The sequence below is a fragment of the Nesoenas mayeri genome (genome assembly GCF_963082525.1).
Source record: "Nesoenas mayeri genome assembly, chromosome: 1".
In the NCBI taxonomy this organism is placed as follows: Eukaryota; Metazoa; Chordata; class Aves; order Columbiformes; family Columbidae; genus Nesoenas; species Nesoenas mayeri.
In genome coordinates, this window is record NC_137541.1 from 168,853,448 (window position 1) to 168,879,354 (window position 25,907).

Here is a 25,907-nt window from a genome sequence, read left to right on the forward strand (position 1 = left end):
TAAGGGGGATGAGGCCCACTTTACAACATAAATGCTATTTCAGATTGACTGAAAAGATCAGGTGGTGGAAGTGTTCCTTTTTTGGAGGCAGAAGTAGGTTATTTAATGTGAATTCTGATACAGTGAATAACAAGCCATTGACACAGCAACACTGTTTTGTCTGATGCTTATTTCCTTCTCTCATACACTGAAAAAATCCTTCCTGTTGTATATGTATATATAATCGGAGCTGCATAATTCAGTGCAGTCAGTGACTGCCTAGAAAAGCATAGATTCAATCAAAACATATTTTTAAAATTTTATTTGGTTTTAAAAAAATCCTACTTCTTCTACATCATCTTTTCTTCTGAGTTCTGGAACTTTTAATTCAATTATTTGCATTTTAAAGGAACTGAATGAGATATTAGCAGCATTATGTAAATAAGACAGAGTATACACTGATGCTGTCATTGGAATATCTCAATTTTAGAACCAGTATGAGAAAGTCTCCTAAACAAGTCAGTAGTCACTAAATGGTTTGCTAAAAATGAGTTCAACACATTTTTATTGTCTCAGTGAAATTCATAACAAGAAAGTAAAGAGTACTTGCCAAGGGTATTCCAAAATGAAGCTATTATAACCTCCTGTAGGGAGGGTTGAAAAGCAAAGTGGTAGAAACATACCAGTATCTTTTCTGTTTTCTATTATTGTAAAAAAAATGGTTCCAAATAGTCTAGTTTAGATGTATTGTAGTTGACATCCACATCATGTTTTCTGCTGCTGCTTCTACTATTGAAAAGTTCAGTCTTGGATACAGATAATATACCTCATTTAGTAACATCTGTGAAGTAGGAAGGTTGGCTGAATTTCTAGAGCTCCGTTTGGGAATTTGGCTTCAGGCTCATTCCTCCTATAGGTCTGGCCACAAGGACAAAGGAATAATATTTTATTTTTCCAGAGGAACAACAGAAATGTCAGAGGGGAGGAAAAAGTGAACAGAAACAAAGAAGAAATGTTATTTTCATTCTTTTAACTAAAAATAATCAAAATAGAAAAATATAATACTAAATACATGAGCATGGGGAAAGAGCTCTACCTAGCAGAAAGATCGTGTCTGAAAAGGCAAAGCATTCTCTTTCGGCTGTGCTCACAGAATAGATACAACACAGTCGAGTATCCTCAGCTATTTGGACTCTGCCCCAGTAATTCACTTTTTTAAGCACTCCACCTTAGCAAAAAGAAACGTGCCCTCTCCGGTACCTCTGTGGACACCTGTGCCTGTGGATCTGGGTACCACAAGTGCAGCAGGTGACAGGAGTCCATGCTTTCTTTGGTATAGTGCCACCAAACTGGACAACAGTTAAACTGCCAGTGACTCCCTACTGCTCTTGAGCCTGTTAATGAATGCTGCCTCAGCATTTTTTTTTCTCTGCTTGGTGATTTTTGTTCTACCTAAATTCCAAGCTGTTGGAGGCACAGACTCCTGTCATTTTCTATTTGGATCTCAGTCACAACACTACAATGTCCATATGCTAACACAAATACTAAAAATTAGCATCTTTATACGGGAAGCGCTATTTAATAGTCCGCTGTGAATGATGGGTGAGGTTTCATAATTAAAAAGAATTGGGCAGTGACACACCCTCTCTCTTAAAAACAGATTTGTGGTGTCTAATCATCAGGCAAGACTTAGAAATTCAGAAATTGTGGATAATAAAGGAAATGACTAAGCCTGGATGACTTTCCCTGTCACTGTTGGGGTGAAAAGGATATGTCCTTGCTGGTCTGGTTTGATTTTCTTTTTCCCAGCCAACCAGTCCATCTGCTCAGCCATGTTTTTCCCTTTGTCTACGATTGCAACTCTTGTTCACCCCCTTTCTTGTAACCTCTGTCAGTGGTTACCTGTGCACTTGTGACTGATGTGGTTCCTGACCATCCACCTGCAGATCCCACCCAGCTATTCTGCTGCTTGCTCCCTAGCCTCGGGAGCAGGTCCTCAGTGGATCCTCTGTCTCCACCATTTGGACTTTCAGCTGTTACCAGGCAAGGTAAGCAGTTATACTTAATCTGAATTAATGACAGTGGCCGGGAAGTTGAAGGCATGAAGAGAAGCTGATATGTCTGTGAGAGTGGTAATTAATACCAGAGTTGGTGATCCCTTAGCAGGGTCACATCTCTCTCCTCTCTGATCTGACCAGGCTGCCCATTAATTTCAAATGTAATTCAAGAGCTTGACTTTGATCTAAAAAGGCCTCATAGATTTAGAAAAAGTAGGGTTTTTATTTAAAACAAAATAAAGGTTAAAAAAATGTGTTTTGATTGAATCTATACTTTTCTAGGCAGTCACTGACTGCACTGAATTAGGCAATTCTGATTATGTATACAGCTTATAATTTAGGTATAGCAAAATTCACCAATCAGATAAAGAAAAATGATGAGGCAGCATTCATTAATGGGCTCAAGAGCAGTAAGAAGTCACCGGCAGTTTAACTGCTGTCCCGCTTTGGCATTTCACCAAAGAAAAAGCCTTTAAGGAAGGATTTGAAGGCGAATGAAAATGGAGACCCTTATGATCGTGAGGGACTTGCTCCCCAGTAAAGGACAACATGGAAAGGAGCTAGAAGGTGCTTTGCTTGCAAGAGGCACAATGCAGACTGGCCTCATGGACCTATATATGGGACACATTTAAACCCTCGAGAAACTAGTAGTGAGATGGGATAGCATCTGTGACTTTGCAGAAGAGTTCAACTAGCTCATAACTCTTTCTAACTGCATTTCACAGAGAGGGGGAAATCAGTATTAATACACAAGAAGTGGTCAAAGCAGTGACATGGCCAAAGCAGGAAGACTGGAAAGTTATCATTTTCATTTGGACAGATCTCACAAGCTGAAGACACTACAAGACCAAAGATGACTTCAGGTGAGGAGGTTAATGGGTGAATCCACTATCTGCAGGGAAGAAAAAAGGAAATGTGTATCTTCATTTTATTATGCATGCAGGACTTTAAATTAACCAGAATATTAGGTTGTAGAAAAGACAAAGATAGTGCCCCAGTATGGGGCTTACTGACTGGAAATGTAAAGGTTTTATCCCAAGTAACTACAAAAGGAGGGGAAAAAACTTTAAAAGTTGAGACAAGTTGAGAGTCATGACTCAGACATCACCTCAAGAGCTAAGCCCACGACTACAGTTTGGACAGAAGGAGGTAGGTCATTTTTGGAATGCAGCAACAGAGAGACAGGAGTGGGATTTGCATTCATGGACCAAAAGAGAAGAACAAAAGAGGGAGTTCTCAAATGCTTCCTTATACTTAGAAATCAAAGTTTGGTTGTGAAAAATAAGTATTTTTAAAGATAACCGCATGGCCTTGCTGATCCCCATTGCCTTAGAGGAGATTCTACCTCTCACAAAATTGAGTGTAACAGAAGTGGTTTTGTTTTGCATATTCCACATGGTTTGCTCCCAGTTAGGCTGTGGTGAAGTATGAGAAACCGTGCAGTAGTACCTGTTTTGTGGATGCCCATCTCAGGAGACTCAGCCAGCCCCCCCAGCTCCAGGCAAACAGCAGCAGTACCAAGCCCACAGTTGAAACAAGTGTGATTCTGTTGATTCTTTGAGTGTTGACAAGATCAAGCTGCTCACACCTTTAGGCTTTCTTCTCATGTTTGATGGCATCCAATGTGACATATACTTGACAAAAACACTTAAAAAAGCAAAGCTATAGCATTACTAAATACTGACGTGAGGGGAATAGGACAATTAAAAAGGGTAAAACAACTGCATCTTCTCAAAGAGCTCATTGTATTCAAAATGCTTGACTCTCCAGTTCATGACTCAGTTTGTAGTGTGAAATTTAAAAATGCAAATCACCAACAGTTGGGCACCTTCCATTAACATGTCATTATACATAAACAAGAGTGGAAAGAAAGCTATGCACTGGGTTCAAACCAAGAGCCTGGAAAATAGAAGAGCTTTAGCTACCAAAAAGGACATATTTTACAAGTACATACTGCCCTCCTGTGTACAACTCAGTATTACCTTCAACAACTGCAACCTATTTCAAAAATCCAGCGTAATGGGGGGCTATGGTATCCCTGACAACGGAGGAACGGGAATAAAATCCCGGCATCAGGGAAGAGAGTGAAGAGACAGCTCAGGCCAGGACTGGTACAATTAGCAATGAGCAGAAGTGAATAATTGCCAGTGGTCTCCAGCCATCTTTCATGAAAAAGATCGTGCTGGTTCCCAAGCACTGAGAACCCAGGAGAGCTTATTAATTTGGGAAGTTCTGCAGCACTCCTTGTCATAGACAAATAGCAAAGTACCCCCCCAAAGCTGGCTCTGCACCCCCACCACAATTAGTCTGTGAGAAAAACTGTTCAAGTCAACAGAGACTGTCTACAAATGACATTGCTTTAACCAGCAGTAATTTCTTCCAGTTAAAGTTTTCCTATGAACAGGATGAGTTTGGTGCACTCCTGCTGAAATGCTTACCTGTGCAGAGGTAATTTCCTTGTTGGAATATTTTGTGATACCTTCTTCAACAGTTCTGGGTTTTTGGAAAAAAAAAAAAAAAAAAAACAACTTTAACTGGATTAAAAGAACTAAGTTGTGAAAAATTATCTCTGTTAATATTAATCTGTGCACAGATACTACTGCATTACTATACAATCACTTCGCAGTGTAATGAAGGTTTTACTCACCAATAAATCCTTCTCCTTTGTTTTTTTATATGAGCTTGCCCTTGTAAGAAAAGCTGGTCCTCGAGCAAATCCAGAGCCACAGTGAGAGACCCACTTGGCACACTATCTGTTTCCCATTGCAAGTCACATTTGCACTTGCAGAATCCGTACATTAAATTGCAATGAAAATTAAGATCATAATAACTATTATTTCTAAATCAATCTTATCTGTCTTCTCTGCAAACATTTTTTTTTAATTTTCAGATAAACTTAGTTACTATTTTCAAAAATCTGGCATAATCTAAATGCTAAATAATAAACCTTCAAGAGTTAAGCAGATGTCAACTGCTAAATTCTGTCAATATTTATACTGCACACCCAAAACCAGCATTATTGCTGAAATAAATTCTTTATTTCTGAAACATTCCAAAACAGCAGTATACACAGTTGTAATCAAATATTAAGTCATATGCCATTATAAGAAAGCATTGATTAGTGCAATTGGATTTTGTAAAAGATCTATCAAAAAGATTTATTCGCATTAAAACTCATTTTCCATAAGCAACTGTTAATAAAACATTACAATTTTATTCTTTGTAATAAAGTACTGAAAACCAACTGTAGTTTTAGAGATCACTGTATTTTTTAAGTGCAATGTGACTTTTGCTGTCATTTTAAATACAAAACACGATGACAATAAATTAACAATTGAACAAACGGTGAAAGACCAACAAAACCATGCTGACCCAGCTGGATGGCAATTTCCTCTGACTGCTACTTTTTTTTTTGTGCTTCTGCAACATAAATATACTGCTTTGTATTGCCAATGGTATGATTTTGTAAGATATGTTCCTAGAGCTAAAAAAGTACATTACCCCAAAAATATTATTTATGGCACAGAAAAGTTAAATTATCTCTCTGTTGTTCAAGGTTCAGGCAAGTTAAAATGAACTCAAGTATACAAAATAAAATGTACTGGAAACACTAGAAAAAAAGTCAAGCACATACATAAGTCCCCCCAAACTCAAAATAAAATGCATCATGTCTTTACATTGAATAAATTATCCTAGAATTTCAGTATGGTAAAGCTGCCCAAAAGCATTATCTCCTAGTTCTTTCCAAGGAAATATTCTGATACTTTGCCTATATATAATAGTTTCTTCAGTTCTAAATACCAACACTGCCATTGTCAGCCTGATAACAATGCAGCTGTTCAGGTAACTGATTAAGTGCAATATTTAGTATTTGATAAGATGTTCATTTTTAAAAAAATGACACTGCATTATGGGTAGTTACATATTAAAATCCTGGGGGAAATAATACTGTATGACCCTCCTTTCCCAAATCATTGTTACCCAGCCAGCTGGGTAATGAAATCCTCATTATTTATTCTTCACTGTTGATGGGCATCCTTCATCAATAGCAGCCATCTCTCCAGTTCCCATCCCGCATCGTGCTGAGTGATGAAAGTGGCTTTGGAGGCTGGAGAAAACTATTAAAAGAATGACAAAAAAAGACATAGGAAGTCATATAACATGTGAAAGATGAAGGTAACAAACTTCTTTTATTAGGTTGGTGCAAAAGTAACTGTGGTTTTGGACCATGAATCATTATAACTACGCTCAAACACATCTTTATTAATCAAAATAGGAACCATTATGTTACAGGATAGAAAAGGGAGGACTAGAATGTAGGGGTCTGCAAGAAGTCCTGAGCATGGAGTTGGAGAGGGCTGAGGGTTTTGTGAATCCATTCACCAGGAAGTAAAAAGTAGTTCTGCCTCAGTTGTAAGGCTAAGAAAGGATGGACTGTAGTGTTTTTATTTACACTGCTTTTGGATGCAGGAATCTCTGACAGCAAGGAGAAAAGCAGTTCATATTTAGCCAAGTTACTTACCATGGCTTTTATCAATTTTGTTTTACAAATAACCTAAAGTACTCCCTTGTGTTTGATCCTATGCAGTAAATATTGAAGTTCCCTATCCCTAATGCAGGCCCTATATAAAGTGTCTATCTAAAATACCAATAACTTGGTTACCTAATTACCTAACATGCTGGCCATAGGGATGAAGATAGTTTATCAATGTCTTTCCTCTAGTGATGGGCTCAAAACTGAACACAGGATTTGAGGTGCAGCCTCACTAGTGCTGAGTACACAGGGACAATCACTTCCCTGAACCTGCTGGTCACACTATTCCTGATACAGGCGAGGATGCTCTTTGCCTTCTTGGCCACCTGGGCACAATGCTGGCTCATGTTCAGCCAGCTGTTGACCAACACCCCCAAGTCCTTTTCCACCAGGCAGCTTTCCAGCCACTCTTCCCTGAGCCTGTAGCACTGCCTGGGGTTGTGTGACCCAAGTGTGGGACCTGGCACTTGGCCTTGTTGAACCTCATACAACTGGCCTCAGTTCATAGATCCAGCTGGTCCAGATGTCTCCATAGAGCCCTCCTACCCTCAAGCAGATCAACACCCCACCTTGAGTCCTGCATCCAGCTCTGGAGCTCTCAATACAAAAAAAGACATGGACCTGTTGGAGCGGGTCCACAGGAGGCCACAAAAATGATCAGAGGGCTGGAATACCTCTGCTCTGAGGACAGGCCAAGACAGTTTGGGTTTTGTAGCCTAGAGAGGAGAAGGCCCTAGGGAGACTTTATTTTGCATGCAGCCTTTCAGTACTTAAAGGCCGAAGATAAGATGGGACAGATGGGGACAAGATAATAAAGATGGGGACAGACTTTCTAATAGGGTCTGTAGTAACAGGACAAAAGGTAATGGTTTCAAACGAAGAGGGAATATTCAGACTAGATATAAGGAAGACATTTTTTACAATGTGAGTGATGAAACACTGTCACAGGTTGCCCAGAGAGGTGGTAGATGCCCCATCCCTGGAGACATTCAAGGCCAGGCTGGACAGGGCTCTGAGCAACCTCATCTAGTTGAAGATGTTCCTGGTAATTGCAGAAGGGTTGGACTAGATGGCCTTTGAAGGTCCCTTCCAACACAAACTATTGTACGAACACTCCTGTCCAACTTGGTGTCATCTGCAAACTTACTGAGGGTACACTCGATCCCCTCATCCAGACCAATGATAAATATATGACTAAAACCACTTTAAATTTCAGTATACCAGCAGAAGCTAGACTCTTAAACTGATAATCAGAAATACCATCCCTCAGAAATGACCACAGCGACAAAATTCAACAGTGAGAAAATCTGCCACTGATGGCTGAATTCTTTCCAAGAAAACTGCATACAAACTGGAACCACCCTTATCGTCCACATGCATAAATAAAATGAAATAAGGGTCTTTAAGAGCTGTAGGCTGAGCTCCAACCTGCCTGTGCTTTTAGAGTCCTATAAACTTGTCATTCCCACAGTGAAAAGACCATCTGTCTTAAAGGATCATGCATCTGGCTGTATGGCAACATATGATGCTGCTAAGGTACATTTGAAGGTGAGAAGATCTGAGCCCAGAGTTTCTGCACTATAAACAGCTTTGTTACCACCTTGAAGCAGTTTCTAATAAAAATAATGTTGAGAGTACAGTGTCTCACCCTCCCACTGACACCTCTTAATTTTGTTTTTCTTTAATATTGTCTGTTGTATGAAAAGTTACAAAATAGCAAAGAACTGGACTTCACAGGCCGGAATGTCTTTCTGACATATTGCTATGAAAGATTTAATAGCTCTGCAAAAGAACATGAAATTGAGGAAAGGAAAAACAAAACAAAAAAAAGAAAAAAAGAAAGCAAGCCCTCTGCTATAAAGAACTCTAACAGAGAGAGTTCCAGCAGGGAGCAAAGGAGGCTATAATAGAAATCTCATGGTACAGTCCTCGTCAAAGAAGAAACCTGTCAGTTCTTTACCAAAGTTTCACTGCAGTAGGTCAAAATCTGTTGTCAGTCACATCAGTGTAATTCCCAAGTAACTCAACCAAAGAGAGAATGCGAGTGAACTTATTCTGGATCTAGCCAGTATCTAGTGAAAAGCATAAAAATGGTGAGAGCTAAACAGTGACAGTTCATCCAACAGAAAACCAGGTGGTCACATAGAGGGTACTCACAAGAGGAGGAATGCATGCGATGGGAAGAAATAGTTGGAAGAGTTTCTCAAAGAGCAACTTTTGTCAACTGATGTCAACTCTTCCAACTATTTTTCTTTGAGAAACTTTATCATTTGGAGACAAAATTCTCTTAGAAAAATTCATTTGCTTAACAGTATAGCTCATTGCAACTATGTGATACTTCAGGATTTTCTGTTCGTCTATTGTCTAACAGCTGGAACTGAATAGATGCTAGTTCAACCCAGGACGATACTATCCAGGATATTTCCTTCCTCACAATGCTGTAATGTCACAAACTGCATTTTTACAGTTGACTGCCTTTTACAACAACAGGGATGCAGCTCTCTTTATTCTCTAAAATTTGCTTATCCTGTGACCTTGAAATTGCAGTTGGCACAAGTTTGGAAGAAGATAAGTCATGTATGTCTTTAATTTGTTTTGATTTCCTATTGATGGATGGCAATCTATTCTTGTTTACATGTGATTACATTCTATCAATTATCACAGCTTACTAGGAACTACCAGTAGGCATTGTCTGTATCGCCATTTCTGGAGAGAAACCTTCACCCATTCAGTGATGCAGCACTGGAAGCTAGAAACTCTTCTCTTTTATATCCCAGCTTCATACTCAGAAGAAGAACAAAGAAAACAAACCCACAATCTAAGCCAAAGCCATCCACTTAGGGAAGGAGGCCAGTTTAACTCTTACCTTCGAACTGGCTGTGCAATTTTACTTCTGGGTATGCCACTCCCATTGACGGCCAGCGATGGTCTTGGAAGAGCACTGCGTCCTACAATCCCTTGACTGGCAGTCTTGTTTGGCATTGGGATCCCAGTGTTAGAATATAACTGTGAGTTGTTGGACACTGGGATACTGCTGCTACTGCTACTACTACTACTACTACTACCTTGTACGGTTGGGCTTACGTAGGCAGTAGCTTTGAGAGGCTGTCTGACAGACACTGGAAAATGTCCCACACTGTGAACTCTGTGTTGAAGCTGTCCTGGTGATGGAACTGCAAAGAGCGGTAGAAAAGGAAGTGACAAGGTCAGTATGTGACAGATGAAGGCAAACAGTAATGCTCATTTCTAGAGAGATATGAATAGGGATAAACACATCATTATGAAATTTATTTGCTAATTATGATCGGCTGGAAAAACCCTTGGATCCAATACTGTATTCAGTAACACTGCACTGAACGAAAATACCCTGTTCCATTCTCATCCTGAACAAAACTCCCACCCCATACTCACCCTTCTTTCTCCCCTCAAAGAGGTCTCCTTAGCCATGATAAGCAAACTAATTCCACCTATGCAATTAGAGCTTTAAAGAAGATAAATTGCTGAAGCTATAAATTAATTACTATTAGAGATCATTCAGTTTTTTGTAAGGTTGCTTGTAATAAAAGCGTTTAAAGAACATTTCATTAAAGCATTCTAAAAAAAATCACGGCAGTCTAGGCTTCATGTATAAATCAAAAAAAGGCTATAAAAAAATCTCCTGAAAATAACAGCATATTCCAAGGCTGATGTTATGTAAACTATCATTTAAAATCAATGCTATGAGTTATAGAAGCTTTACATATAGATTTTTCTACACAATCCTGCCCCCTGGTGTACATCAGACACACATGTTTCAAAGTCCACATATCAAAAGCAAACTGTCAAAAGCCTGAGGCACATGAACTAACAAAGCACATACAGGCTAATCCTTTTTTCAAGTCTTTCAAAAAAAGACATCTTAAACTCATTTAAAGACACAGGAGAAAATACAGATGTGTGGCTCAATTAAACAATACTGGCAATACAGTGCTATGGAACACTTGGCATAATACAGCTCCTTAAATACTCCAGCAGAGTCACTTATTGGAAAAGTTTTTAAAAAACATATTTCTGAAAAATCACATTTTATACACACACATATATAAATACAGAAATAAATATATAATTTTCAAACATTAAATAAAATTAAACTCTCAACACATTTCCATGCAAAATCAAGCGGGAACCTTAACAACTGCTTCCATTCTCCTTTTCAAAAAGGACCAAAATAAAACAAAATAAATCCAGAGATCAAGTATATTTTCGAGAAAATACGCAATTTAATAGTTTTGAAGACATTTGTAAATTCTGCTCAAATTTGAAAGAAAACACCCACAGGAAAAGGTTTTGTCAACCTCTCCCTCTAAAACCTGACAGAGCATGGGAGGCTTAAGTTCAGTCCTTTCTTTTGCCTGTGTCAAATGAAATCCACTTTTTCCACTTCCTCTCAGAGTACCTCAGCCACTGTGCTAGAAAAGATGGGTTCAGATCCCGATCTATCTTGTTCACATTCTACATTAATAATTCAACATTCACTAGATCAATACTCACTCCATCCCCTCATGAAGAAGCCACCTATATTAAACTAATTACAGAGTCATTTTAATTGCCCTATTCAACAAGTATATTATAATTGAGGATATAAACATCTGTTTACCGCATTTTCTCAGAAGAAAGTGGCTGAATTTCAGTAAGAGAGAGAGGTCATGTATATTAAGATAGTATTTATACAGTGTACTGTAAAACCAGGATTGTATAAATTACCACGAAAAGCAGTTTTTGATTCTAGTATGAAAACTAAAAATGTAAGCTTATGAGAATTAATTGTATTATTGGTGCTTCTACAATATTACTACTAGTACTAATTATTATTAGACCTTTAAAGTTGGTAGAAAATGAATGGGCAAAGAAGAAAGGAGGTGATGAACCTCTCAATACTGCATAACAAGATTAGCAGAATTTTCTTTCCAAAACAGAAAACTTTGAAAATGCTGAGCTATATTACAATCTGGTGCAAAAGGAAGACATCCTGCCCTTAATTTTTCATAAAGCAGAGGACCAGTGACTGGGACAGCTGTTTTACCACTCTATTGATTCACTGTACTCAGCCAAAGAACACAGGTACTTACTACACGACTGCATCCTTGAAATCCCATTACTTGCTCCATGCAAATTGGAGTCAAAGCTCTGGCTGTTCCTCACAGTGACTGGAGAACTAGCAAAGCCAGTGTTGCTGTTAATGGTGGGGGTACTTGGCATCCGAGCAAGGTTAGGCATGCTTCTTCGAAGTTTATCTGAAGTAAAAGAAGACCACATCCACAGTCATATCACAATTTCCAACAAACACAAGCACCCTCGGAATAATTTCTGCAGAAAACCAAATTAAAAACAAATTACTTCAACACAAAGAAAGGCCTTGCTCTGCAGGAAGAATATGAATACATTATTGGCAGCCTACTAATCAAACCCTTTTGACTACAGTAACAGCACGATCATTCAGACATAATTTTAAAGACACCAACTGGCAGTACATTTTTGGATCACAACAATTTAAACACTAAAGTGTCATAATAAGGATGAGTTTCACATGAATGTGTAAAGTAGGTCAGCTGAATCATGCCCTAAATGTGCCTGTTTCTTTGCAGTGAATACAAAGCAAGGCTGCAGTGACAAAGTCAGACACAGGTATCTACACTGTGTATGTCTAAAGACAGGTGAGATTAATCTATCCTAAGTGACTTCAAGACTTGCTTTCAGGTGCCAATGAGATGCTAAAAAATTCCATTCAGTACCTAACCTTATTAGCATTTTGATTTTCTGCAGATGGCCACATGCAAAACCTGCTGTTCAGTTGCCTGGAGCCCTGAGTTGACATCAGGATTTTCAAATCTGGTGGTTCTTTCTCTTACCCTACTTGTGGTGCCTGATTTGGTGGGCATTTTCAGAACAGGCCTGTAGGGCCTTTCACAAAAAGAAAGCTGCAGATGCCCCAAACGTTTTGGGGCAGGTTCAACAGCTAAGGCACGTGTCTAATTGCTCAGAAGACGTTTGCAACCCCACTCATGCTAGTCAATTTGGAGAGAGAAGACTAAACCAAATCTGACATCTCAAGAAGACTTCCCAGCCAGAACAACATTAGGTAACCTAAGGTGAAGCTCTTTGGTCTCTTCTGCCACAGGGCCAAAGAGAGACAACTCAATTCTGTATAATGAGAAGAGACCGGTGGGGGCAGAAAGACACACATTGAATGACCTGCTCTGAATTGCCTCCTGTGAGGTGACAGACTTCAGTAAAGCACCGCTTTGGGGAAACAACGGGTCAGTTGTTAAATGGTCACTGACAACACCACTAATGCCTCTTGGCCAAGTTCAGGAGCACAAGTGCTGTTTGTGCTCTGCTGAGGTGAGTACCATTTCTCCTGGTACCATGGAGGCCACCAGCTCCTGCCCCTGCCATAGATTCCAGCACCTGACAGACATCTGCCTCCAGTTCTTACACTGCAAGAGAAAACGTGTATGCTGAACTGCTCCTTCCAACAGCAAGCAGGGTCATTTCAAGACTGGGTTTATGCACAGGAGCGACACATTGAACACGGCTTGCATTTGCTGTTTTGGGTCAAGCACTTAGGTCACACGGGCCAAGTTCATTCCAAAGAAACAATGAATTAAGAGTCTCTGTTTATCAGCCTACATAGATATATAACCTGTTTAGCGCCATCATGAGCTCCTCTAATCCTTAAAGCTGCTAACAAGTGACAAGTAATAAGAAGTGACAGTACAGTTCTATCTATCCAATGTATTAGTAGTCAGTAACAGTAATTTCAATATATGTGATGCCTATGTAACTCCAGTGAACCCAGTCACAGCAAAGCTACAACTCTAGCTGTTTTTTATGACTGGTCCTCATTATAAGAACTGGTATGGCATCCTGCAAACAGTAAAAAACATTCTTGTATTTCACAAGTCCAGCATTTCTAATATCCTCATGTCCCAATTACTACTGCGTACCTGCCCTTGACCCTATATCATGCACACTTGCCCTGTAATAAGACATTCTTCCCTTCCATCCCAACAAAGGCTGACTTTTAGTTACCACAGATCATCTGACACGGAAAACCACTGCTGTTTAGGGAACAGTTTAAACATTACCATGTTTTGGAGCCTAGCCTACCCTTTAAAATCCTATGTCCTGAAATCCCAGGTGAACATTACAGCACTTGGCATAGAAGGTTTGAGCAGCAGGATGGTGGCAGGGAAGGTGGCACTGCATAAAATAGCTTTTTGTCTAATATTACCCATATATCACGCTATATAAACAGAATTTCTTGGACTCTAGATGCTCCTCCACTCAGGGCCTGCATCAGCCACCACGGGCATGATCCGCTACTCAAATTGTCCAATGGATGCAGCTACAATAGCAGGAAAAACAGGTGCAAAAGTAGCTTGGATCTACAGCATGTCATGGGTGGCCACATCTTTTCCCTCCTGTTCATTAGTGCCTTTTCATCCCAGCAGTATGTTCAGCTGCTGATTCAGTCCTTTGGCAGCAGATTCCTGCTGCATCAGCAAATTCTCATCCATCGAGCATCTACGTTAGTTCTTCGATGGGTCCTTGTGTCTGCTAAGATAAATGGTCCTGAAAAGCAATGAAATAGCAGGTCAGTTTTGTGTTTGGGGAAAACACAGAAATGCTCATCTTCATAGCATTTTGCAGCTTTCATCTCCTTGGATGATGCATTCTCTTTTATCTCTTCCTTGAAGTTTGTTCTGTCACCATTCCTCTCCTAAGAACAGTGAAAGGAGTCTTACAGACACTTTGTAAATCAAACGCTGGCTCTTGTGAGTTTGATACATGGAAGCAGAAGGTGGGAGTTATGTGATTTTAATATAATTTCAGGCTGCTGAGGTGTGACTAGATAAGAACTTGCTGGAAATATGAGACAAAAACAAAAATAGTTTTCCAAGCCACTAGTAGCAAACCTTCCCTTTCTAGAGCTCTTTTCCCCTCTAATGAGAAATTTAACAGAGAGGATAAATAGAGCTGAGACATAGTCTCAGGTGAGACGTAATTTGTCCAAAGAGTCTTGTTTATGGTGAATGCTGAAATTTGCTACAGTTTCTTCTCTGTCTTCTGCACTAATCTGGTTCAATGGCAAACCTAAAAAATCATTGGTTGTTTACAGTTTGTTCTCTAAGGAAGATGTGAATTAACACCAGGAAATCCAAAGGACCTGCACCTTCTACAGCATCCAAAGTTATTATGAACCACTACTGAGTCTCAAATATAATATAGGTTGAAACAAATATGATGTTCAAGTAGGATGCAGCCATATAAAGCATCATAGATGTATCTTCAGCTTTCCCAGCCTTCTTTGAGATGCAATAGCATGACCTACAGACATTGTATTTTTGAGATATTTGTAAGTGTGAGAACAAAATGCAAGGACAGGTCATGCAATGGAGTTAACAATCAGTTCCTGGTTATTACCACCTTCTCAGAATAGTTCACGCATATACACAGAGGCTTGTTACTTCATGAGTGTTCTTTACGTGGCACATGTTGCCCTTGTTTCACCTATCTGCAGCAAAATGATCCACAGAAAATTGCCTGTTGCATTTTTACACTTTTACCCCCATGTGGCATCCATGCTGAATTGCATGTTGAGTAGAGCACAGGGAAAACTGGAAATCATGAAACACAGGGTTCTCTGCCCTCAATTGAAAATGTGCATGAAAGGACCACCCCACATCACAGACCATATTCACTACAGGTGAGAAATTGGTTGAAAAGCAGGCAAAAATGTCCATTTATTCTGTGAAACATTCCAAAATTTACAACAAAGACAGCAGTTTGCCTCTTACACACCTGCTTCAGTTCTGATTTTTTTCCAGTGAGTTCTTCTCCTGATGCAGTTTCTTCTCTGGAGTCAGCATGGGATCAGCAGCCCAGCTTCATTCTGGCAGGACTCCAGAACAGGCAGCATCTGATCCCAGCATTACTGATGGCTGTCCCAGTTCCAACACTTTTTTTTACCTTCCCTGACCTAATACTATCACCAGCTGAAGATTAATGTCCAGGTAACATGCAAACAGACCTTGTCCTCGTAGCAAAGCATCCCCAGAAGAGACGTGCTCTTGGTGGGCTGCCAGACTGAGAGTTCTGTAGCAGTTCTTGATAAATAACATCTCCCTCTGCCAAAACGCCTCACCCAGTGAGGCTCTCCTTGCAAGGAGGCTTAGTTTGTCTCTGTGGCGAAGAGTCTTAAAACACTTGTGTTCATTCATTGTTATCCTCTGCAAGTATTGTCAACATTTTATTTGAACAAAAGGACTCACAAGCCTGACCAAAAGTGTACTATCATTAAGGAATATGATACAATGAATCATAATTATTAGCATCCCAGAGAAATCTGTATCAGCATTTTACGTTAGCAATTTCTTGAACATACTTAAATCCTTCACACAAACCCTGCAAATTCAGCTGTCTTACCTGTACTATGTGCACAAGTAAGTTGGGGAAAAAAACACAAGGAAAAAAAATCTATGCTTTTCTATTTTCAATATTATGTTCTAGATCATATAGATATTCAGAGTTTGTTCTGAAATCCTTAACAAACTTGTAGACTCAATTACAACTTTAAGGGCTTCATTTATCTTCCCCTTCTTTGAAGACCTGAGCTCAGTATCTGCATTACATCTCTTATGGTTGTAACATTAGTGACATCCCAAATACATCAGGGTCTAGTTAAAGGTCTGTGGAATTGTCAGTTGATAAAACAGAGACATTAGTGTGTAAAAACACAAATACAGATTAACAGCAAAAAGCAAGTCTTTCAGTTTAAGCTAGAGACATCATTCTTCATGATTGTGAATACCTATGTTTTGCTAACACTGAACATTTCCATTTTATTCAGAATTACTACTTCTTATGCTTCACAGGCACATGTCTCCCTGCACAGACAGTTACAGCAAATTAAAGACTTTTCCATTATCCTTCCATGACTTCTCACCACTGACCGCTATTCTCAATATAACTTCAAAGGTGAAAAAGTTAGATTTTTTTCTGCTTTTCTTTAACGAAGTCTGCTACAATTTCCTCCAGTGAATTCTCTCTTCCTTAGTGAGCAAGAGAAGATATGAGCAGGAAAACACTCTAAATCAGTAAGACCTTTTCCCATTTCTCCAAACACACAAATCAATGTTAGTCTATACTGGCCTGCTATCTAGACATCAACCTACTGCCCCTGAAACAGAGCTTTTCTATATCTGCGTGAAGTTTGCTTAAAAAAACACTGGAATAAACCAACAAAAAAAAACTCCACATTTGCTGCTTTCCAAATGAGGCAAAGGTGTTGCAACAGCCCAAGATGTTAATAATATTTTGCTTGAGCAAAGTTATTCCCTAGAAGTGTATGCATTTAAGTAATTCATAACTAGTGACTTCTGGAAAATAAAAGCAAATTTTTTAAAGTGATTGGTATCTGTGGCCTGCTTATGAAGGTATCAGCCAAGCTAAAAATTTAAAAATCAACATGAAAGAGTAATGGAAAACATACATTAAAATTAACCAGGTTGCATGCACTGCTACTCAGTGAAGGACGTACTTTTCATCCGCCCCTTCTTTCTGCATTATAATAAACTTCTTTAGCTGGAATAATTTGTCCAAAGTTTCCAATTTTCAGGTATTATGAAAATGGACCCTTTAAAATTCACATGAAAGAAGGAGTGCCAGGATAAAAGTTTATGAGTAAGCTTATCCCAAGATCCAGAAAGCAGGCTAGAACACAAGAAGTTGAACCCCATTTTCAGTATCTTGTCTATCCTAGATTTTGACTACTCTAGATGATTTCACAGCACTACATAGTTCTATTACTTCTGGTTTCTGAAAACCAGAAGTAATAAAGGGCATAAATGTTTATTATTCTTAACCTTAATAGAACTAGCAACATTTTAAGTTGTTAACCATGAACTTCTTCAAATTAGAGGAAGGGGAGAGAGGTATAAACTCAAATCTTTCCATTGCCAGCACATTAAAAGCTTTGTTAAATTATAAAACACACTCTAACTAGATGGACTCACTTTAGCTAACTGCAACAGATACTCAAAAGCTATTCACATCCAGCCTCTCTCAGATTTTCTTTAAACGAACTACTTCCAACCCACTAATCAATTACAAAATCCCTGAAAACCAGAATGCCTTAAAAAGTTCACAGATGGAATCGTTACAGACAATTCAGCTGATTAGGGAGAGGGTGTAATTAAATAAGTACAAAAAAAAACCCCAACAGATTTCATGCAAAGCTTTTTGATTAATGTATTCTTGCCAGAACTGGAAATAACACTTATTAGAAAGCAAAGTTAACAGACACATGCTACAGGTGACGACTACAAAAATGTTCTTAAAGAGGTAACAACAGGTATGCCTATTCCCTATGCTACAAGTGGCCTCAAATAAACCTTAAACACAACTTATTTACCTTTGCATACATCTGCCAATTTATGGCACCGTTTACCAGGAGCCTTTCTGTACAGCAAGTTGCTGGGGACTGGCACTAAATTGGACTGGTACTATTCACTCAGACACAGGTGGGATAAGGCGACAGAAAGAACATGGGTTTGCGAGTGGGGGCCAGACAGTGTGGTATTTTAAAACAGATGCATGGTATTTTACTTTAAAATAGATGTACAGCAATTTAGAATAGGGTAAACAAAAAAAAAAGGTCAGAATAACAGCAGGGGCAGCACTTTGTTACAATACATTGGCAAAAACAACGTGTGAGTTTGAAATTATGGCCTTAAATACAGCTGGAAAACATCCGTAAAAGTGTTCTCACCTCAAGCACAGCGGGAAGTTTACTAGGGTGCCAGAAACCCCAGACCACGTCTCTGCTACCTAAAATGCAACCTTGTGGATGGAAAACAAGCAAACCATTGGCTGTAGTGAGAGACAAGACACCTAGTGCACAATTCAGTGCTTCCGTATAGGTACCCCGCGCCACTTGAGACCCTGGTTGTCTAAGGCGTCTGAATAGCACTGACACATGGTGATGGTGAAGTCAAGCAGAGTGCATTAGGGTACCTCATAAAGCACTAAGTGCTTATACGTGGCAGCTGAATCGGGCCCTTCATATATATTAATATGTGGGCATCTACATCTCAGCCTATAAATGGCGGCGTTCCTCATCAGGAGACATGTATCATACTTTTAAAATAATTATTGAAGTTTTCTAAGTTTATCCCACCTTTGGTGTATCTGTTACAGTACAGGTAGTTAAGTCATTTATTCAAGTACCACAACTAGCATGTCATACCAAACCTCACTAAAAGCAGGAAGGACAACTCTTTGTCTGTGGAGAGCTCTGTGAATGATCAGACAAACCAGTGACCTGACTGCTGACTGCACAGACAAGAACACAAGTCATCTCTTGGGGGCAAGAGAGAAGAAGAGAGATTTGGGAAGAGTGTTGGAATGGGTATGAGCAGCACAGCACGTGGCATGTGCAATTTTGATTAATAATGGATGATGCTCTCCCATACAGTGAAAGCAGTAGCTGAACAGTTTAGTCCCTTCATCTATCACCCCCGTCTTTCTCATTTGCCTTGGTAAACTTTAACAGTGTGGAAATACACGGTCCATCATACTGAGCTTCAGACAAAGTCATATTTTGCAGTCTAACTCCATTTTAATGTGTAGGAGTTCTTGAAAGACAACGACATTGATGCCAAGCTGATAAGAAGTGCTGATGAGATGTTGTCATAATACTACTCCCCCTATACTCAATACAGCGAAAACTTGACTCCTTGTCTGCCAACAGAGCACCGCCAAAGTAAAGTGTTTCTCACTATCAGTATTTGCCACTTATGTGGAACAGTGCTGCATGAGTCAGAGGCTGATGGCGCAGAAGCTGAAGAGATAATTCCCGTCTAAAGACAGTGGTATCAGCTATTATAGGCCTGTCTGCCATTCCAGCAAAAAGGAAACTGAGGTCATGTGTGTCCATCTTCTGAGTGACACCAAAAAAATTAACCAACACCAAAAAAAACTACCCAACGCTTTTAAGTTCATGAGAAAAAAGGCAATCAGATGATAAAATTGGTGGCCTTTTACGTTTATGCATTTTCTAGTTAATAAACAGAGAGTTTAGAATTTTTAGTGTCCTGTAAGTACTTTCTGAGGTTTCCATGAGGGAATCCAATGCTCAAGGTTCCACTGACATGGAACATTAAAAAAATCATTCAAAAAGCATTTAGGGACCATATAAGAAGCTCACAGCACCACATCCTGTCCTTATTCCTTAATTAAAAAGTCTCGTAACTTTCCCTTCTTTCTCCCCAACAGATTTTCTGCAAGATTTTCAGTGCTGTCACATTCTTGTACCTCACCAGTAAGAAAAATAACACTGAAATTAATATGCTACATATGTTGTACCAACATACGTTCACATCTCTCTGCCCTCTGTCAACCTCAGCCTTCTTTATATACTGTCACTTGTCAATTATACTTCCATGCCATGTCTTACTCTGAATGCAAGTGCTTTTGGCACCATCCTGTCATGTCTTATTTGTCAGGAAAGCAACATGCATACCTGTAGCACTCTATAAATAGCAACTGCTTTGAAAAACACATTTATTTTCTTGCCCAAAGGTGAGCTGTAACCTGCAATGTTACAAACAAGACCCTGACTGAAAACTGACTGTTTTGAATTACCTTGGGGAAAAGACTGAAGGAACAGGAAAGTAAGATGCAGCAGGAAGAAGAAAATTGTGATCATAATAAGGAATGAAAGGGGAGTAACAGCAACAACAGAGGGAAACTTAAGTCTTGAGTAAGCACTGAGAGACAAACATTCCAGAGACTCTGGAACACGTCTCAAATGTAATGCAAAAAGCATCAAAGGCTCAGGGTAGTTTGGGAGTGACATTATCTCCTGCTATGTCAGCAGTCTGCCCTACCAGACCTGGAACAGGAGCAGAGTGTTGACTCTTGCCATAAACGCTCATTGTGGATTCACGGTGTAGCTGCATTAACAGCAAAGTCAGGAATAAGAGAGGGAATGAAAATCTGAAAACTTCATTTTGTATTTCACTGTATCCACAATGGACATGCATAGTCCAAGCTCGAAAACTCGATTAGGTCTTCTAACCATTAGCCTGCTAAGAGATGCTTTTCTTTTTCTTCTTTCTTCACTTGTGGTCATACTTGCAGCACTTTAAAACAGACTAAAGCAACAACTTTCACAACCAGGTCACAGATTACATTTTGTAGCAAATTACTTAACAATAACATTCCTCAATAATTTGCACAGGCTTAAATTGCTTGTCACAGCTCACAGACTGATCTAGCTGTCATACACTAAAAGCACTTCACCCAGGTGACACAACTCGACCTTTAAAATGGCACCAGCACTTCACAGAGAGGAAACACCACTTCTCAGAAAAAGCGTGCAACCCACCTCCATTAATCCTATTTGGTTGCTGCTCTGGAGTTTGGGCTTGAGGAGAGTAGTACGGCTGCTGATAAGTGTTATTTGAAGGGAAGTGCGGGGAGGTCGGGCTCCTCCTGCAGTCCCGGATACTGGAGAAAGTCTGTGAGTGGGGGATCCCCCTCTGGAAGGGGGAGCAGCGAGTCAGTCGCGGCTGTGGGGGTGGGAGGTGGTCAAACTCTTCCTCGTCCTCCAGACTATAGCGATCGTATTCCTGGTCACCACCACACGTCCCTTTCTTTCCCGCATGCAGAGAGATGCTCGAACTGTGCCTTGACACAGATGCTGAAGTCGAAGCATAATCTTGCCTCAGGCCTGTAAATTCCGAGAAAAGGATGATTCTGCTAAGTGATTGATTCTTAACATGCACTTCAGTCTTGAAAACTAAGCAAGTAGACAAAATTCTACATCAAGAACTGGTTTTACAATGTCACCAGGCTGAATATGTTCATCTGATCTAACTTTTGGTGTCTATCTTTCAGGCATCTGAGCCTGAATTATTTCCCTTGAGATCCCTTTTTAATAAAAAATAAAGAACACAGGCCTCTCTAAAATGCAGTACCTGTGAGATTTCTTAAATGTCTCTCTTAACAGAAGATGAATTGCCTTCAGGAGGCACTTATTTCTCTGCCAACAGAAAGACTACATGAGCATTAAGTATTTAAATTTTAAACAGTCTTAGAGGAATTAACATTGACTGTATTAGTTTTCCAAATTATTGCTATTCTACTTTTATATATCCATGCAATGAAAACACTGATAACATTTCCTAAATTTAGAATCCATGTAAATATTGTGGCTGTCCAGCCTCCCTGAACCAGAATTAGGTCCTGCTAGCAGCCAGTCTCATGGACAAGGCTCAGTGGTAACACAGCCATGTTTTAGACACGTACGCATCCTCCCAGTCCCTTCTTGGAACACTGGGCTTTGAAAACCATTCCACTATTAGCACTGCCCCAGAAGAGCATGTTTACTTTGGGTCAAGTGGGAGGGAAACATCCACATCCCTTGTACATCCCTCCTTTTCCCAGCTGCACAGTAGTCAGGGAAAAAGGGGATATACATCACATTTCCAGGAGCTGAGTAATTCTGCCAAGAGCTGCGGATAACAACTTTTCTAGATTTACAAAAAGCACTCGGCTTCAACACATGTTTTTGCTGGAAACTTCTTATTATAATATGCTCCCCCCATCCCTTAAGTGGGAGTTTCTATTCTTGCCCACGAAGACAGCGTGTCTGCACGCACGTATAATACTACCACTTTCCACGGGATAAAGTGGGCAACCACCATCATATGTTCAAACATTCTGTACCAGCTGCTACTACAAGGATGAGATACAATCATTATAACTGACATAAATTAGAAGGAAAACTCTGTTTTTCCTTCCAGTTTACAAATGACCTTATTCCTTAAAGACACAAGTACCTGAAGTCTTTTTTTAAACCTCACCCTGAAGGAGACAAGCACAGCTGTCATTTAAGTAATGCAATCCTTTGTATTTTTGATAGTATTTTTTTTTTTTAATTATTATAAATTTCACATATTGTCAGAAATTTTCCTGGCTGCAACTACACGCATTTACCAACTGAGAATTCAGCTCTCTAGGAAAGTCTCACACTTGCTAATTTCTCTGCTGAACACGACAAGTGGTACCAGACGCTCAGCAAGTTCAACTGCTGACAAGTGATTGTGCCGACTTGCTCGGTCTGGTTCCTGCAGACAGATCACAGCTCTACTACTTTTTTTTTTTTCACATTTGATTTTTATTTTATTTAATCACTTATTACTTGGCATTTTCTTTCAGTCACCATCTTTGAATTTCTCATTTCTCATCTTATAATTTTCTCCTTGATGTCTCACTTGGCACTAATAGTAAGTAAGATACTACACTTACTGTCCGAATGACTTCTAAGTCAAACATTATTTATTTATCAATATAGACATTTTCCAAAAATTACTATCACACCATACCATAATCTATGTCAAACATGCTTACAGGCTCAGATTTGTGCATAATCACTAGTCTCAAAACAAAATGTTAAATTTACATGTTCCCAACTGAGGACTTAAAGGGAAATTAATTTCAAAATACATCCAACAACTAAGAAAATCAAAGCAGAGACAAAAAAAATCCATGAGAGCTTCTTATTTTTACCTTTCTCATTAAATGTAAGGAGAAGAAAAATGCTTTAGCATCTTTTCTTTGCAGAAATAAAATAATTTTAATTAATATGTAAGACATTATAAATCTTCTAAATCTAAATGTACTCTAGAGCTACCAGTTGGGAATGAAAAATATATAAGCATCAAGTTTTGAAACATCCAGTACCATTAACCTGAATCCAACAACTTGTGTACCTTCTTCTTGTAGGTGAAGAGTTTTCCACCTGCCACTTAAGAGCTGACATGATTTAAGAAAGATCCGTTTGACTGAGACCAGACTGCAGCAGTTTTGACTGTTACGGGAAATCAGCCTCAGACTATTTTGAAAGATGAAAAAAAAGCCACCTACTCTCCTCCTGTAGACGAGCCATGATTTGTACATCGGTGAGGTCCTGCAGCTTGTATCCCATAGAGATGGAGTCATCCTCCAGCTCCGAGGTGCTCAGTTCACTGTCTATTGATGACTGTGGGCTCAAAGGGGAACTCCTGGAAATGTAACCTATGGAAGAAAACATAACCTTTAGTCTGTGAGTACATCTGGCCATCTTTCATTCACAACTATCTGCCCTTCATTTTACGGTAGATTAAAATATTTTCTGTATAATGGATAAAAACTTCCAGAAAATTAGCAATCCACTAATAAACAGCAAAGGGTTTGATAGTTAAGTGTAGTAATGGATCATTAATTCCTCTGCTTGTTCCCAAAATAACATCACATAGCCTAGACAATGAATAATTTACCCAATACAATTGTGATACAGCTCAGATTCACGTAGTCTTAAATACACAATCCTTCCCATGGGACTGCGGTTCTCACTATTCTGTTCTGAAAAGCAAGTGTGTTTGTCTCACCAGCTTCTGTTCAGTAATCAGATTCCATATCAGAGCCACTTACCTAAATTTTACTAGTATTTTGGGTATAATAATCAGATAAATCAATGACAATAATAATTAAGATTGAAACTTATGCAACAACAGAGCAAGCATTGCCTCTTTCACAGAGCTACCTTTTGGAGAGGGCTCTGGATTCTCTGTTTTGCTCCATGACATTAAAAGTATAAACCAAATCACAATTAGTTACATGAGCTTATGGTTGCCCAACTTCAAAGAAAAATTATTCAAATATAACAGTAAATCACTTTCTAATATCCTCTGGACCACCACAGGCCCAGAACCTACAGGGCAAGAACAGCTGTTACGAGGGCTCATCAGCTTTGCTCGTATCACAGATGTGTTTGCACCCTCAAGCACTGCTCAAAGCAGTCACCTAAAATTCGTCCCAAATTTGGCTGTGCTCTAATAAAATCTCCAACAGAAAACAACACACAGGGGATTACTTTTCTTTGGAAGGATTGTAAGGAGTAAATGTTTGCTTTTTTAAATTTGCGAGTTACAATGGTCCTTGAGGTTTTGCAAAGGTAGCAACAGGTCTGCTCTCCTGCAACAGCAGTGCGAAGCTAGGCAAGATACATGAGGGCATCTCAAATAGCTTGAGATCCCTTCATTTAAGGACTAAACTACATCTCACTGAATAGAGGCACTTAGGCACCTCACTCACACAGACACCTCCAGCAGGTATTCAGTCTGGAGCTGTATCCCACCCGCAGTGCCCATATCCCTGCACTGATTTCATGCACTGTAAAGAAAATTGCACACAGATCAGTGTGACACTGGGGCTAAATTCCTTAGACCACACCACAGCAATAAAATGTTAATGCCTCTTCCCCAGATTATTTTCTCCACTTCAGCTTAAGAGAAGTCACAGATATAAATCGACTCCTGATACCTGTAGCAAAGAAGGAAAAATAACACTCTTCGCAATTCACAGCCCACAGAAAGTTTGTATTTTTCCTAAAACTCCTGTGTCCCCTGAAAATCAGCGGCAAATGAAAAATAAATCTTGGAACCTTGGGTAGTGGCAGCAGTGCCAGCTTGAAAACATCTGTGATTCTGATGGCTGTTTTTATTATAGAGAAATTCTCCCTGCAACTTCATTACACAGTTGCACAAAGGTTTCTATAGACGTAAAAAAGGGTCACAGTGGGGCAGAAATGAGCAGTAAAGGGCAGGCAAAGCTGGAGACTCCTTCAGCTGACACAGTCACGACTGTACTCTCAGTTAAACCCTTATTTAGAAATAGGCTCTGTTTACTTGCATCACTTTCCTATAACATGCTGTGTTCAACAGAAACGCTAGCAGTTAATTGCCAAATTTTAGGTCATTTAAATACATCTCCCTCTGAGATAAGAGTCTATACAATCATCCAAGCAGTGTATTGCTGTTACATGCTAGCAAGATTAGACTAAATTAAGCATTTTTGTAAGCACCGTAAATCAATAAAAAGATAAGCATTACCTGTCCGTTCAGGTGTTAGTATTGCTTTACTGGAGGTTTTAGAGAAGCTGGGACTATTAAAGCCATTGGTATACGGGGTGAGTCTTGCAACAGGACTATAGGGAAAAGCCAAGGAGACAGGCGTAGAGAAGAGGTTCCGCCATCGGCTGGCTGTTACAGATGCAAAGGGAGGAGGGAGAAAAAAAAGATTTACAGTTATAAATAGAATAGTGCTGTTACAGAGAAAAATCATCTCATCTTAATGTGTTCATTATACACTTTTTACTTATGGCAAAAGGAAAATAATGGTCAAAGTTCAGCAGCAAAACAGAGGATCAGCATAGCCTTCTACATCTAAAAGTGTGCTCCAAAAAGCTT

General features: G+C 39.4%; 1 protein-coding gene across 2 annotated transcripts in view; it reads right to left on the bottom strand.

Annotated features, from left to right (window-relative positions):
* Positions 1 to 6,078: 6,078 nt before the first annotated feature.
* Positions 6,079 to 25,907, bottom strand: part of SLAIN1 (SLAIN motif family member 1) — a gene marked incomplete at both ends in the record, with an annotated part of 48,400 nt that continues 28,571 nt past the window's right edge. Inside the window, 6 exons of one of the 2 annotated variants that reach the window (XM_080344598.1) lie at positions 6,079 to 6,154; positions 9,437 to 9,743; positions 11,679 to 11,843; positions 21,002 to 21,346; positions 23,545 to 23,694; positions 25,551 to 25,700. In XM_080344598.1, coding sequence (XP_080200724.1) covers positions 6,079 to 6,154; positions 9,437 to 9,743; positions 11,679 to 11,843; positions 21,002 to 21,346; positions 23,545 to 23,694; positions 25,551 to 25,700 — 1,193 coding nt within the window. Of the gene's footprint in view, positions 6,155 to 9,436; positions 9,744 to 11,678; positions 11,844 to 21,001; positions 21,347 to 23,544; positions 23,695 to 25,550; positions 25,701 to 25,907 lie in introns of those variants that run through there. The other variant, XM_080344599.1, reaches the window with a different exon arrangement.